This window comes from Pollicipes pollicipes, unplaced genomic scaffold (assembly GCF_011947565.3).
Source record: "Pollicipes pollicipes isolate AB1234 unplaced genomic scaffold, Ppol_2.1 Scaffold_7231;HRSCAF=8579_pilon_pilon_pilon, whole genome shotgun sequence".
Classification (NCBI taxonomy): domain Eukaryota; kingdom Metazoa; phylum Arthropoda; class Thecostraca; order Pollicipedomorpha; family Pollicipedidae; genus Pollicipes; species Pollicipes pollicipes.
The window spans coordinates 20,826,538-20,842,280 of record NW_023597034.1 but is presented as its reverse complement, the minus strand read 5'-3'; the positions used below and the strand labels follow the sequence as shown (position 1 = coordinate 20,842,280).

General features: G+C 56.3%; 1 protein-coding gene across 1 annotated transcript; it reads right to left on the bottom strand.

Moving 5' to 3' along the window:
- Window positions 1–456: 456 nt before the first annotated feature.
- LOC119109685 (sodium leak channel non-selective protein) lies at window positions 457–13,685 on the bottom strand. Its single transcript, XM_037233412.1, has 11 exons — window positions 13,643–13,685; window positions 11,797–11,917; window positions 9,846–9,979; window positions 8,916–9,081; window positions 8,390–8,587; window positions 7,976–8,205; window positions 6,337–6,734; window positions 5,664–5,892; window positions 4,763–4,898; window positions 3,532–3,697; window positions 457–2,746 (listed from the first exon to the last, which is right to left on the bottom strand). The coding sequence occupies exons 1-11, from the start codon at window positions 13,663–13,665 to the stop codon at window positions 2,565–2,567; spliced, it is 1,983 nt and encodes a 660-aa protein (XP_037089307.1). The 5' UTR covers window positions 13,666–13,685; the 3' UTR covers window positions 457–2,564.
- Window positions 13,686–15,743: the final 2,058 nt, after the last annotated feature.

The window sequence follows — 15,743 nt, the reverse complement described above, 5'->3', positions numbered from 1 at the left end:
TCATATTTTATTTGGACTTCGACAAGACGATGCCAACGAACACTTAACACAAATAACGCTGCTGAAATGACTAGAACACAATGATTCACGTAAGGCAAAATGAGGCCGACTGTTCGTCACAAATCTGTTGGGAGTCAAAACGAAGATACGATGATCCTTCTGCTGGTCGACAAGCATTGTCAACTTGCAGCGAAACAATTACACACGTGCCATACTCTGCCACAACGATACACGACGGTGACCAGCTTTGACCCCTGCCGTTGCCCAATAAACTCCAAATTCCTGTTTTGTCCGGTTTCCCCAGCAGTGAAACAGAGCGAAAGACCGGAACACGGCGGTGTGTGCTGTTGCAGGCGATTGCCACGCATTTGGCCGTGTGATCGCACCCACCACGGTCGTAGGGAGACGGCGAGCGGGCGTGACAGACCCACCAGCAGTCACAGCAGTGGATAACGCTCGCAGCTCTTATGGTACTGGCGGACGGTTCATCGGCCCGGCGTCGGCGCGATACATCTATTTCGGGTAAAACACAGCACTTCCTGCCAAACACTAAGCAAAACGCAGGAGGCTCCTAGGACCGATCTAAGCTAGCCAACGTTGCAGCGCAATTTGGTCACTATCGGGAAAAAAAAATTTCAAAATCGCAGGTAAATAATACTGCAAGACAAGACCAACTGAGCTCGCACAACGGAACGCGTCGAACGCACCACAGAAAAGACACAAGATCGCCACAGAAAAATAGCGATACTATCGCGATTACAGTTCACCACAAAACGACTGAGAACAGGGAAGATTGAGAACGAGGCCACCAGCCCGCCCGCGAAGCACAGCACCAACTGCCCTCCTACACCGTGGTTCTCGCGAGAACACCACGACGCCAGTGACCAGCTTCACAGCGTTCAAAGCGCGTCCAGTGCTAGATAAAACATCTCTAAAAGAGATTGGGCCTACCAAAAATAACCTCTCGTGGAGAGAAGAGAATCATGATCCAGAAAGCAATTCTTCAACCCCAACAAAATGAACAACTGAGATGTTGACAATTATGTACCTTGCATTACCGTGCCGCTGCCTAACTAAAACATCCAACATAAAACAAACAACGCACCATAACGACAAAACCACTTCCTCCAAATCATCCCCACATAGCACGTGCCGAGGCCCAAATTTTCCCGAAAAGATGGGCCACTGGGACTACGGGATATTGCTGAGTCAATTACGTGCGTAGTTCTCATCCTACCTTCCACATTCATTTCGCGCACGTTTTATCTTTCGCATCTTAAGAACCGCAAATACTGGGAAGAATGCTGCAACAGTCTACCCATTTAATCGCAACCAGTTTTGTTGGCGGAACCAACGACGTTGCGACCAGCGAAACTTCCTATTTCAATTAAATACCTGAAATTTTCATACCACCCTTTGCTTCCTTTCGTATTTATGTTCGCGTCCCCCTCCTTGGGTTGCAATTCTGCGCAGTTTTGACCAGCCTACTGGGAGACTAACGTCAAATGATGACGCGCATATTGCGGCAACGTTTCAACCATAGTATTTCTGCGAAGACAAAGCACAGGGGTGGCACTCTGTCCAGCATTCGTGCCGTCCGGAATCTGGATTCTTTGCTCCGCCAGGAAACAGGAACACATTTGGTAGACCCGCTTTCCCTCTCTCGCTCTAAATCTATAAATAAAGCTAGACATAGCTAACAACGTTCAGCACAACCGGATCTGACGCTACATCGAACAGCGAACAAAAGCACATCACTATACTGGCACATCAAAGTCGCTACACATTTAACAATCCGTAGTCGACTGTAAACGCCCTGTGCACTACACCACACAGTGTAAACCGGCAGTTACCACCCGCTCAGGCCGGTCTGGGGCGAATGTTGACTGGTCGCCTGGCCGCCAGCCGGTGAGCGGCAGCTGACCAGGCAGCTATAGCTGCGGCGGCAGCTGGCCAGCGGTGGTAGCTGGCCAGGCTGCAGTCACCGCCGCCTCCGCCGCCAAGGGCTGACTAGAACAATCAGGTTACGGTACATCTCAACGTGTGACATCGCGCCATTCATTGGTTTAACCGACAGGGGAGATGACAGCAATCACAAAGTTCATTAACACGGCGGTGACTGAACTCGACTGTGCCGTAAGCTCGCGGTGGTCGCGTCCTCAGGCGGAGGACGAGTCCTCCCGGGTAGAAAGCTCATAGTGGCGCGTCCCCAGATGGAGGCCGAGTCCGGGCGATAAGCTCGCAGTGGTCGCGTCCTCAGGCGGAGGACGAGTCCTCCGAGGTCCGGGCGGTGAGCTCGCAGCGGTCGCGTCCTCAGGCGAAGGTCAAGCCTTCCTGGGTAGTAAGCTTATAATGGCGCGTCCTCAGATGGAGACAGAGTCCCACAGGGCGGTAAGCTGGCAGTGGTCGCGTCCTCAGGCGGAGGGCGAGTCCTCCTGGGCGGTAAACTCGCAGTGATCGCGTCCTCAAACGGAGGATGAGTCCTCCTGGGCGGTAAGCTCGCAGTGGTCCCATCCTCAGACGGAGGACGAGTCCTGGGCGGTGAGCTCGCAGTGGTCCCATCCTCAGACGGAGGACGAGTCCTCCTGGGCGGTGAGCTCGCAGTGGTCGGCCCACCAGCCGGTGACGTCTGACCAGGCGGCGGCGGCCGGCGGGCAGCTGCCGGCCACCGGCCGCGGCGTGTCCGGTGACGCTAGCGCCGCCGCCTCGCCGGCCTCGTTCACGTCCGGCAGAGACTTGTTACCCACTGACGGCCAACGAGGAGGGCGGGTCGGCGGGACGGGCCACACATGGGAGACTGACGGAGCCCGGGCAGCAGGCCATACAAGGCTGGGCGGCACTATTCAGCGAGCGTTCTGAGATGGTGTTCAATAGGCGCGGAAGTCTGATGACACACATCAACATGTTTGGCAGCGCCATTACCTAGGCTCAATGCAAATGACAAGTATTTTTGCGGAGCGTGCACGCATTTATCAACAGCATGACAGTTTGCAATCGCCAGCGATGGACAGAAACGCGCGCAGCCATGCGCGCTGGCTCTCGGTGGCAAATGAAGCAAGTCACTTAGTCTAGTGTGCACACAACTCACTTCCACTTAAGCAATGAACTTGGCTTTAGCTGCCAGCCACGCGAAAATTGTGTCTTACGCCGACGAGTACCTCGACAGAGTACCAGACACGTGGATTCCTTTTCGCTCTAAACACAGCCGGCCAACACCCATTCCCAGATGATAGCGAAGCAGTGCCGTTTAAGCAAAACGCAGCACGTACTGACACACACACACACACACGCACGCACGCACGCACGCACGCACGCACGCACGCACGCACGCACGCACGCACACACACATACGCACACGCACGCGCACGCGCACACACACACACACACACACACACACACGCACACACAACACACACACACACACACACACACACACACACACACACACACACACACACACAACACACACACACACGCACACACACACACACAAACGCGCAGCTATGTCTCGGGCCGAGCCGCCGCACCCACCGGCGGAGCGCGCGCGGCGCTTGCTGGCCGTGCGCTCCTTGTCCTTGACGACGCTGGCGTCACTCAGCGACGGCGTGAGAAACTTGCGCGCTGCCGAGCCCACCGAGTCCGAGCGGCCCATGCAGACGCCCTTCTTGCGCTGGCGCGGCGGCGGGTCGGCCGGCTCCTGAGCGCGCGCAAACTATGAGAGAACGGCGCAGCCACATCGCAGCACCGCACATCAACGAGCCACACCCACATGGCGTGATTGCAGGTCTCAAAGCAAGTGGCCTCGTTACGAGAAGAGAGGACGACTGAAGCGCGCAACGCAGCGGTATTATCAATGTCCGCGCGCACTATTGCATTTCAGCCTGTTTTTACACTACATTCTCCAGTCGGTCGGCTGTCGCGGCCCAGTCCGAAATATGACGTCAGACCGTGACCCAAATAGTGTGACGTCACTTCGCCCTGAGCGCCAATGAGAATGTCTGTCTTCCTTGACCACCCGCAGCCCGTCTACAGCAGGTTCTGCCGCCGACGTACTCGCGATCAGACCACTGAACACGACAGGAGGTCCGACAACGGTCCAGCGACGGGCATCAGCGAGCTCAGCACCTTTTCACTAGCCGTTGGCAACTCGAAAGAAAATTGTCGTATGTTGCGCTTCCAAAAATGTCTCCAAGTGTGACGTAACCGCGGTAAGCTTGACAACACCGCAGAGAGCACGCACACAAGCGACTCAAGTAGCTGAGTGGTTCAGGTCGGCTCCGGTTTACTTGCGGCCAACAGGGCCGTGGATGGAGGGAGGGAGGGGGGGGGGGGGCGGGCAGATAGGAGGTGCCCCTACCTATATCCAACGTTAAAGCAAACCCAAAAGTGTCGCATTGCACGAAAACAACACCAGCCGAAAGACAGAATTGTGGCAAAAATGTCTTGCGGCCAACTGTTGCAGGCAGTGCGGGCGATGTGACGCCACAGTGACGTCTCCCAATCGGTGTGAACAGCTGACAGGTGCAGAATCTGCTGCATAAAACGGACTGAAACGCCATAGTGCGAACGGCGTTTTAGATTACCACTGCCGACATGAAAACTGGCAAGGTTGCGAAAATCGCGTCGTTAGCCACCAGAATGGTCGACAAGGAAGCCAGAAGACGCGCACCACGCCGGCGCCGGCCCGCAGCCTACAGGACACATCATGAGCGCTGCGATCGTGGCGCGTGACCTGTCGCTGCCGGCGCGGCCGCGGCCGTACCTCCTCCTTCTCCTTCTCGCGCTCCAGCCGGCGCTCCTCGTTGAGCCGCATGAGCGCCTGCTCGTTGGTGGCGCGCAGGCCGGCGATCAGACTGCTCTGCTCGCGCGCCCTGATCCGCTTCAGGCAGCCGTCCAGCCTGGCGGGCACCGGCGCCGGACGGCTCAGCGCCCAGAGCAACACCAAACATCTCGCACAGTTGACCAAGCGACAGACCAACATCCAGGGAATGCTTGTCATTTCACAGTACTGAAGCAAGCATCAGCTATGATGAAATAGTCTTACAACTATTGGTATACAGACTGCTCTGGGAAACGCAATGTCTCTGTTGAGTAAATATAATCCTAAATACATCGTGGTTTTGATTACGTCATCGTGCTTTGCACAACACTAATTGAGAGCGAATCGATGGCCGCTTTGTTTGGAACTTACGCTCACGAACGCTAGATATTACCGACTCAACAATTAATTTTTCTTGGCCTTGATCGTCGCATGGATAATAGAATGACGGGATTTGAATAACGTTATCATGGCGTCATGGATGACTGGGGGAACCTTGACATAGCCTCCCCGGAATAGTCTGTGCACCTTCGCGGGCGTTTAGCTCCTGAGAAACTAGACGGGTTTAGGTCTTACGAAGGGCAATGATGTGAACTGCACCGACCGCTCTCCAAGATGGCTATTCACTACAACCTCACCCCCCCCCCCCCCCCCCCCCAACACAAATGTGGTACACACAGCTAAGTCACACGCCCAGCCTAACGTGAGACACACTGGCATGAGCCGAAAACAATCCAGGTGATCAGCCTATCGGACATGAAGACGACCGATGGTTGTTATCGTTACAAACGTTTGCGCAGATTCCCTGGTCTGAAGGGTGCCCGCGTTCGCCGGCGCCGCTCACCACTGCCGGATGGTCTGCTTGGCCACCTCCTCCTCAATGATGTATTCCAGCTCCTCGCGGGCCAGCAGCTCCTCCAGCTGCAGACTCTTGCGAATGTCCACAGAGCGGTAGCTGAGCATGTTCAGCACGTCGTGGAAGGTCACCTCCTCGCCGTTGTGCAGCCGCTCCAGTTCGTAGCACATGTGCTTGAAGAGGAGTCGATCCTTTTGCGGGTCCACCTCCAGCCGGCCTGCGGCGCGGCCGGCGTCTGTTAGCGGGGCGATTGTGGCACTGGCCGTGGCGTTGTGCCAGCACGTGTCTGACGTACCACGCAAAAACTTCGACCTTAAAATGCATCCTGTTTTCGGTCTGGGTATTTGCCCATAACGTGTAATGAGCCACTTTCCGGAAAATTTCCTACGTCGAAACTGTTGCGTAATTGCGCCTAAACAACCAGAATGTATCACTGCATTCAAGGACATACGACATACATCTGGGTCTCAAAACCAAATTCATCCGCACAACTTATGCACAGAAACTCGAACGTCTACATGAATGATTCAACGCAAACTGGTTTAAACATACCAGCTTCCATGCCACACCCTGACTGCCTCCTTCGCGAAACACCAGCCGTGACACCAGATCCCACCATACACGTTACAAACGCTTTTCTGCGCTGTGGCAACCATCTCACCCTTGAGCAGACGCAGGATGAACTTGACCTTGCGGACGGGGATAACGCCGCGCTGGTTCTTGTCCACGACGTTCCACGTGTTCTGGAAGTTCCTGATGTCGGCGTAACTGAGCAGCGCGTCCTCCTCGTTGGAGTAGAAGAGGGAAAAGTTCTCCATGATGATGGCCACCAGCAGGTTGAGCACGATGTACGTGATGATGACGTAGAAGGAGCAGAAGAAGACGAGCGCCACCGTGAAGTTGCCGCAGTCGGTGAGCCAGTAGGAGGAGCCGCGCGCCGCCGGCGTGCACGACGGCGGCTCCACCATGCAGTCGTGCATGATCTGGTTCCAGTCCTCGCCCGTTACGATCCGGAACAGCATTACGATCGAGTTGGGCGCCGTCTTGAAGTTGGCCTGCCTGCCGACAGCCGCGGCGGGTAACGCGATGCGGTCGTGACTGTTCGGACGGGTCAGCCGGGGTCAACTGTTTGACCGCCCGCTCTCCCTGGTGGTACGTCAGCTGACAGCTCCTAGCTTCCAGATATCGACCTCGGGTCGGACCACTGAGCCCTGGATCCAAAAATCCATCATACCATTTCGCCGAATGCTCTTGGATTCAGGCCCTATTATAAATGTTCGCTGATGCATTACCTTGATCTGGAACGTTGGATCATTTCCATGATGTTTATCAGGGTCTGTAGAGCTGACGTTTTACGATTTGGACTTCCGTTCGGCCAGTTTTCCTCAGTCTATTCTGACAGACCTCCCCAAAGGCACGTCACTCGTTACAAGCGAGTCCGCTGGTCAGGCCGGTCTTATAAGAACCATGAAAACATGGTGAACTTTAGTGGCCAGGCTCAGTCGTCACCCCTTCCAGAAAGACATGTTTGGAACCACTGGTCGCAGGTCCCTGCAGTTTTCAGCGACGAGAAACCGGATTCATTACACGTGTGCGGTGTTCAGGTGTTTTGCAAGTTCGTTTCCGTAGTGGACGTTAAACCGTAGTTGTTCGGCCGCCTAGCAGGAATTACAGGAACCTGTGTTTGGTCATGCCACCGCTGCGGGGTCTGCGTGTGGGGCGACGGCCTTTTGTGCGGGTTGTCTGTGTGGTGCGACGCGGCTCGCTGTGTAGCTGTGGTGGGCTGAGCTTCTCAGGCAGACATTATTGCAAGTAATTGTTTGATTTAAGTATAAAACAATAAACCTGTGTTGGCGAACGGAATATTACAACGTGTTATAGTGTATAAATGGTTAGGCGTTTGGCATTTAACAGCGCTTGATCATGAGCCCGTTCGAGTAATCATGAACAGCACTCTCCATGTGTGGCGGGCGCGATCGTCTCACACGCCTGTTTGAGTGATCATGAGAGGCATTTGTTATGTGTGGCGGGCCCCATCGTCTCACCTGCCTGTTTGCTTGAGTGATCGTGAGCAGCATTCGCCATGTGTGGCGGGCCCTTCGTCTCACCTGCCTGTTTGCTTGAGTGATCGTGAGCAGCATTCGTCATGTGTGGCGGGCCCCATTGTCTCACCTGCCTGTTTGCTTGAGTGGTCGTAAGCAGCATTCGCCATGTGTGGCGGACCCCATCGTCTCACCTGACTGTTTGATCGAGTGATCGTGAGCAGCATTCGCCATGTGTGGCGGGCCCCATCGTCTCACCTGCCGATTCCCTCTCCATATTTGACGGTGCCGAACAGAATCGTGCCAGCGAAGGCATAGCTGAGCAGCAGAAGAAACATGCCCATGATGATGAAGAAACTTTTGTAGACGGATACCACCACGGTGAGCATCAGCATCTTAAGGGTGGCGTGCTTGCCCGTGATGGTGAAGAAACGCAGGATGATGCAGATGAATCCCAGCGAGTTGGTGTAGTTCTTTTGCATCTTGGTCTTGGGGACGGGGGAGTGTTTGTCAAAATAGTCGAACCCATAAGGCAATGCCGTTTGGTAACGACAGGATCAAATTGAAGGCATTCTCCATATTAGCTACTCGTAAATTGGACAAAGCACTTCTCGTCACGCTGCCGTCACCTCAGTTCAGAGAAAGTGCACGGCTGGCGGAGGCCCAACTCACCATGGGGAACGTGAAGTTGAGGATGACCCAGATGAGACCGAGCACGGTGACGAAGAGGTCGTAGCGGTTGCGACGCGACTGCCAGTAGCCCCGCGGCGAGAAGGCGATCATCTTCATCACAACTTCGAGCATGAAGAAGAGGTTGAGGACGGAGGAGACCACGGCCAGATACGGTGTGTATACGGCCGCGTAGTCCCACTGTGGGAGGAAGACGACCGCACACGGACTGAGACAGACAGACACTGGTTCAGCGACAGGTGCTCCCCCAATGGCCCCTGCCGGGAAGTTACAACATAAGGCTACAAACCGATCCCTGAAGAGGGCAACATCACATACGCCAAACACATGCAAAAATAAGCTTTTTATCACGCGATCGCCAAAATCTATCCTTGCAGACAGAATTTTGCCCACTTTAGCTGAGAAATGAACAAATGCCACAACATGCTATTTCGGTGTGAACCCGAGCACCCACCGACCTAAGCAGTCAGTAACCACCGTCCGGCTCACACTGACACCGTCAGCTCACCTGCACACAGATGAGGCTGCTGTTGGTGATGACCAGCATGGCTACGAAACGCTTGAAGATAATGTTCTGCGTGAAGTCGTAGACGACGGCGCGCCAGCGGCGGCCGTCGGGCCGCGGCGGCAGGTGCAGCGGCTGCGCGATCTTCAGACGCTTCTTCAAGTCACACCTGAGCCCGGCGAAGGCGGTCAGCAGGCACGCTCAGGAAAGCGCGGAGAGCAAGCAGAATGCGGCGGTGTAAAACTACCGAGGATGCTTCTGCTCAACGACGAGGCCTGCAGGCACCGACTTCGCTACGCATCGACGCATTCGGCGCGAGGACGATGCTCGCTGATGTCCATGTTGAAGTACCGCACGGTCGGTATAAAAAACGAGTCAATTTCTAAAGTAATTCCAGAGTTCGCCGCAGAGACACGGCGCAAAGTCATTGTCCACTGGTCCCGAAAGCACAGCTAACGTGCGGAGGTGGGAGTGTGACCGCAATATCAGAGCGCAGGGCAGCCGCTGCTTAAGATAACAGAATCGAGCGGCGTAGCCCGGACTCCGGTGGACAGGGGGCGGCCCCCACACGAGCTCTGCCCAGCGCCGCTGGCCGACAGCGGACGGGGGCGGACCCCACACCAGCTCTGCCCAGCGCCGCTGACCGACAGCGGACGGGGGCGGCCCGCCACACGAGCTCTGCCCAGCGCCGCTGGCCGACGGTGGACGGGGGCGGCCCCACACGAGCGCCCCAGCGCTGCTGGTCGGAGGTGGACGGGGGCGGCCCGCCACACGAGCTCTGCCCAGCGCCGCTGACCGTGACAGCGGACGGCCCGCCACACGAGCGCCCCAGCGCCGCTGGTCGGAGGTGGACGGGGGCGGCCCGCCACACGGGCTCTCCCCAGCGCCGCTGGTCGGAGGTGGACGGGAGCGACCCGCCACACGAGCTCTCACCAGCGCCGCTGGTCGACGGTCAGCAGCGCCGTGCCCTTGTTCTCCGAGTAGTTGGCGATCACCACGCCAACGAACAGCGTCAGGCCGATCATGCAGCCGATGAACACGAATATGTGGATGTAGATCGACTGCACCTGTGCAACAGACAAGATTTCAAGCGGTGTTATAAGACGCAAGTCACAAACCAAACGCATCCGAGCTTGAGGGTACTGAGACGGCTTGTTCATACAGCAACACTCACCTGCCGCGTAAAAACTTGACCATGGCGTAAGATGTAAATTTGACCGACAATATCACTAATCATCGATCAAACAAGCTTTCGTAGTTTAATCAATGCCAAGACAAGCCACCAGGGAATTTCGAAACGCAACATTAAAATCTATAGAGCGAACGGCGTCAAAAACTCGCATGTTCTTGCCATAGTAGTGTTTCAGTCTCTTTCAGCTTATTATTGCGAGAAGCAGGCCAATCCTTCGCCTTATAGAGCCCACTTGTCGCCGCAAAAGTCAGTAATTTCGCCGTGGCTCGAAAAGCGTTATCAGCACCACCTGCCAGTAATCCCGTGTCCCACGCAGGCTGGAACCGCGGCTCGAATCTCGGCGGGTTTCACAAGCTGCTTTCAAAGCGTTGGTATACATCCCAGCGGCAATCCCTGGCGCATGCGCCATTAAAGGATCGCAAACGTTTACTGCTCGCTCCTGACCACACAGAGTGCATTAATGTTCTGTCGCATGATTCCACGCCTTGCAATATCAGTGATACGTCGGAGTGCCGCTGCATCGCATCTTGTGTCGGTATGTGACGGGTTTGGCAGTGGTGTTAAATTGTCTGCGGCGGAGCTTGCTGCTGGCTTTCATCGCCAGTTCGTCCGTTAACGTTTCGTATGAGTTACTTTCACATTGCTCATGAGAGCTGCCGGCTGGCTCGGAGATAATGGTCGGCGTGGCTCGCACACTCTCAGAGATCCAAAACAACAGAAACACGAGGAAAAAGACGAGCACACAGCGTAAGACTGAAAAACGGAGAGTAAGTAAGGCGTGGACGCGGCGTGACAAAGACAGACGTGTGCGAAAATAGATCACTACCCCACGGCGGAGACTGGCCGGATGACGGAGTATTCCTCCTTACAAACTTAATGCATAATGCACAATGCATGGACTTCTTATCTCGGATCGGCAGCACTGGCCAGCGACAAGGCTCGGGATACAAGATGAGAGGGATCGGAGAGGATACCAACCACATAATGGGGAAAATGAGAGGAATTCGAAGCGTAGAAAGACGGATACACGGAAGCAGAAATAGCTTGGTCTCACCGCACAGCCCAATATTAATGATGAAAATAAAATTATGTGAAACCAGGAACAGACAGCACGCCAATGTACAACAGGAGAAGCAATCCACAACACGCTTGGGCGCGTGAGCGGTTTTGACAGGCGCATCGAGTGGGCACGGGACACGGGCGGGCAGACCGCTAAGTGAGCAGCCACGCCAGTGGCGAAGGGCCCGCCGGAAAGCCCACGCTCCATGTCGCTGTCGGCTTCAAATCTTTCAAATTTCAGTATACTTCAGTGTGCTATAGATGTTGGGTGTACAATCTGTACACCCAACATCGCCGACTCTGGCTGGACATCGGTCGGCACCAGCGCCCACCCACCAGGCGGCACAGTTTTCCTGCGCATGTGCGTTTACCATAACCTCCTCCGTTATGCCTATAGTCAGCATTCGCGGCACGCACACCATGCGCAAGCGACGTCAGGGTCAGAAGGGGTCCTCCGGTGGAGAGCGGCGGCGAGCCGGGAGGGGGCGCGCCGCCGCCCGCCGTTGGAGAGCGGCGGCGAGGCCGGGAGGGAGGGGCGGGCGGGGGGGGGGGGGGCGGCGCCGCGGCCCGCCGGTGGAGAGCAACGACAGGCCCGGGAGGGGCCGGCAGCGTCAGTACCGGTCAGCCACTCACCGGACCAAGCCGCTTGATCAGCACGTCCCGGATGTCCAGCCATCCCTTGAAGGAGAGCACCTCGAACAGCGCCAACATGGCGTTGCCGATCTTATCGAAGTTGAACCGTCGCGGGTTTGCCCTGAGGCGGAATAGGTCTTCAGCCTTGTACCACAGCTCCACCAAGATTCGACCCTGTGATTTAACCTGATCATTCGCTGAGGTCGATTGAAATGAGATATTCTCGCAGCTGACAACTTTGCGAATGAAACATACTAATCATCCACTAGCCAGTAGCGCGAATGCCATCAATCCCTGGTTTTTCAACATTAAGGGCTATGTTCACATGTGATGGATCTTCAAAATGCAGTTTGGTATACTTAAGGTCCGCTGTTAAATGCACACCGCCTCACAACACTCGAACCTAACAAAGGCCGGGGGCAATCAGCCGCCAACGAACAGCTTGGGGCGACACTGCCCTGCTTCTCTCCTATCTCTGAAAACCATCAGCCGACATTGCCAATGCAAGCGCAAGTTTGAAAACGCTGCAGCAACGTCCAAGACAACCTCAAGACTTCCCATGACGCCACTGGGCAGGTCTAGACAACAGACAAGCGCCCCTGGTCAGGTCAGACAACATGACAACAGACAGCGACACTGGTCAGGTCCAGACAACAGACAGCGACACTGGTCAGGTCCAGGCAACAGACAGCGACACTGGTAAGGTCCAAACAACAGACAGCGACACTGGGTCGGGTCCGGCAACAGACAGCGGACCCGATTGCGATCACTCGCTAATGCAGGTAGAAGCCAGTTTGAAGCAAAAGTTATACATCTGTACTGTAATTACAATGGCGGGCCCGGCGACGCTAGCCGTCATTGCGAAGCCTGGCGTATAGTCACCTCAGCCGGACACGGGGTCAAGGTCACAACGCTCCATAGGCCGATGTGCTTCACAAATCTAAAATGCGAAAAACTGCCGGAATTTCAGGGTTAAAAATTGGCCACGGTGCGAGGCATCAGTATGGTTTCCAAATTACTGAGGTTGACAATGTCTGCGTCAGGTCACATCTGTGCCAATGTCCGAGTCGGGTCACATCTGTGGGTCAGCCAGGGCCACACCTCAAAACCTCTTCATAATGACCTTTGATGGTCTGAAACGGCAGGCCTTGGGCCAAACTGTGTCCTAAGTCCGTATGCGAAGCACGAGCTGGTAGAATGCAGAACACCGAACCTGTGCGATTTGCCCCCCCCCCCCCTCCCCTCCCCGTGTACAACGCAACATAGAATGCAGTTGACCTGGGACGGCTTGGCACGTGAGGCGCTCCGGCGCGTCATGTGTGCGATAGGCATGGACCTCCAGACTACATAAAGACACCTTTTCTATGGCGTTTTCATACTACATTATATAGTGGCCATGTAGCACATTATTTGCATATGACAACACAGCATGGCGTTTAGGTGACTTAATCTGGCATTTGTTTAACCTCATAAAATGTGTTCGAACACACTGTCACGGCAGGATCATCGCACTCGAGCAATATCGAGACGACGAGGAATTTTCCATATCTACGATGACGATTATCATCCAATTTTGAAATGATGAAGCCGGTCATCAACATAATGTTGACACCCAATTACTTTGTTGCTCCACTAGAGATACGGAAAGTTCGAGGTCGCCGGCACAGCTCACACGCAAGTTATGCTAAAAGAAGACTCAAAGGGGCAGGGCCCACAAGGAATTCACACAGTGACCTGGGAGATGATGCATTTATCAGACGGTCGTCGGAAATGCGTCCCAATGGTCACCAGCCACTGAGCTGGTGCACGAGGCAATCTCAAGCTGCCAGTCCGCCGCGACACTCACCAAACGCGAGGCACCAGGATCATGGGGTACGTCTCGTTTTCGCGGTGCGGTCATCTTCATCTTGTGACGAAGATCTCACGTTCAAACAAGCCGACGCACTCCTCGCGGCGCAAGGATGGCAGGGTCATTGCAGCGCGCCAGCCGGCCGCCAAACAGTTGCACCCCGTAGCTGGCGAACACGTACAGCAGCAGGATCAGCAGCACGGACACCTGCCGGGCAGGGGAGTTCCTGTCACGGCTGGCCACCTCCGCCGGATGCCACCCAAGGCCGACTGACTTCAGAACAGCCCGCTCCTTTTCTTCAGAGGCGCTTACGCGCCGGTGTGCCTGTGCTACTCGGATATCTCGGTCTTTTTGCCGCCCATCATGGGTCCTCCACCGCTCCACTCGCAGGTGGGTTCTCTGTGTGCGTAGTACACCAGCCAACCCGTCGTCTTCTCACTCCAGCTCGCCGCTATCGGTCCCACCGGGAGCCACCCGTCCCACCGGGCGCCACCCGTCGCACCGCGCGCCACCCGTCGCACCGCGCGCCACCCACCAGCCACCACCAGTCTCACCGAGCGCCATCCGTCCCACCGGGCGCCACCCGTCCCACCGGGCGCCACCCGTCGCACCGCGCGCCACCCGTCCCACCGGGCGCCACCCGTCGCACCGCGCGCCACCCACCAGCCACCACCAGTCTCACCGGGCGCCATCCGTCCCACCTGGGCGCCAACCGTCGCACCGCGCGCCACCCACCAGAACCACCAGTCTCACCGGGCGCCATCCGTCTCCACCGGGCGTCATCCGTTCCCCACAGCCACCCACCCGCCCCACCGGGCGCCATCCGTCCCACCAGCCACCACCAGTCCCACCGGGCGTTCATCCGTCCCACCGGGCGCCCATCTGTCCCACCAGCACACACCGTCCCAACGGGCGCCACCCGTCCCAACGGGCGCCACCCGTCCCACCTAGCGCCACCCACCAGAGGATCTCCTTGAAGCCACGGCACAGCTCGCGCACTTACAGTGCCGCATGTGCGGGCACCACGGTAGACGATGCGCAGCGGACGCAGACAGCGCACGATCAGCAGCAGCTGCTCCCAGGAACCGGCTCCACCACGTCCGGCATCCACAGCAGGAACACCAGCGACACCTGCACACAGGAACGCAGAGCAGCCCTGAGACCTGGGCGCCACCAGGGGCATTTCATTCAGTAGTTTTGGATGGGAAACGACAAAAATGAGATGTGCACAAAAAAATTACTCAGATTATGGTACCTAGACCGCTGAATGTGAGAATGCGATACTAAAACCTTGTCGCAAGTCTCAGATTTGCATTTCGCATCAAGTAACCGTTAGGGCAGTACATAACCGGCGGCCACCTGTGGAGTCGACAGTTCCTGTAATATAATATCCCCCGCCAGCCAAAGAGCCAAAAAACACTACTAGTGCGGCACTCCTGCGCTATGCCCAGAGCTGCCACAACACGGTGCCGACAAATGGGGGAGCCCACCGCAGTCGCACTTCGCCCACTTATAAGGTGGCCGAGGCAACATGAACTCGCCTGACCGACATCATCCACCGTACCCGGCCACAAACGCAGACCCCTGACCTAGTCCCAAAGCTCTGACAACACAACCAGCCGGCGCACCAGACGCATCTCGCGGCGTACTGATACTCGGAATTCCACGAGGAATACAGGTATCGGGCATAACACGGGCACAATCACTTCATATATCGCATGCTGTGCTGTGCGTGGCGCTGTGGGTGCGCGGTCTACACAGCGCATCAGGAGCCTGCTGGGAATCAGACTCGCACGGCGTGCCCACCACGTAGATGAAGAGGTCCAGCAGGCCGCCCACGTCACGGATCAGCGACTTGGGCGTGAAGAGAAGGCCGTCGGCCAGTACCTTCAGCGCCAGCTCCACACTCATGGCCACCACGAATATGTACTCCGACACCTGGCGACGAACAGGCGGGATCAGCGCCAGCTCCACACTCAGTCCATGCTCAGGGTATGCACGCTGACAGGCCGGCAGCAGATACCGCCCGCGGGGCAAGCCACAGTCCTGGGCCACCCGTGGCGAGGTATGAGCAGGCAGCTGGCACACGCGAGAGCAC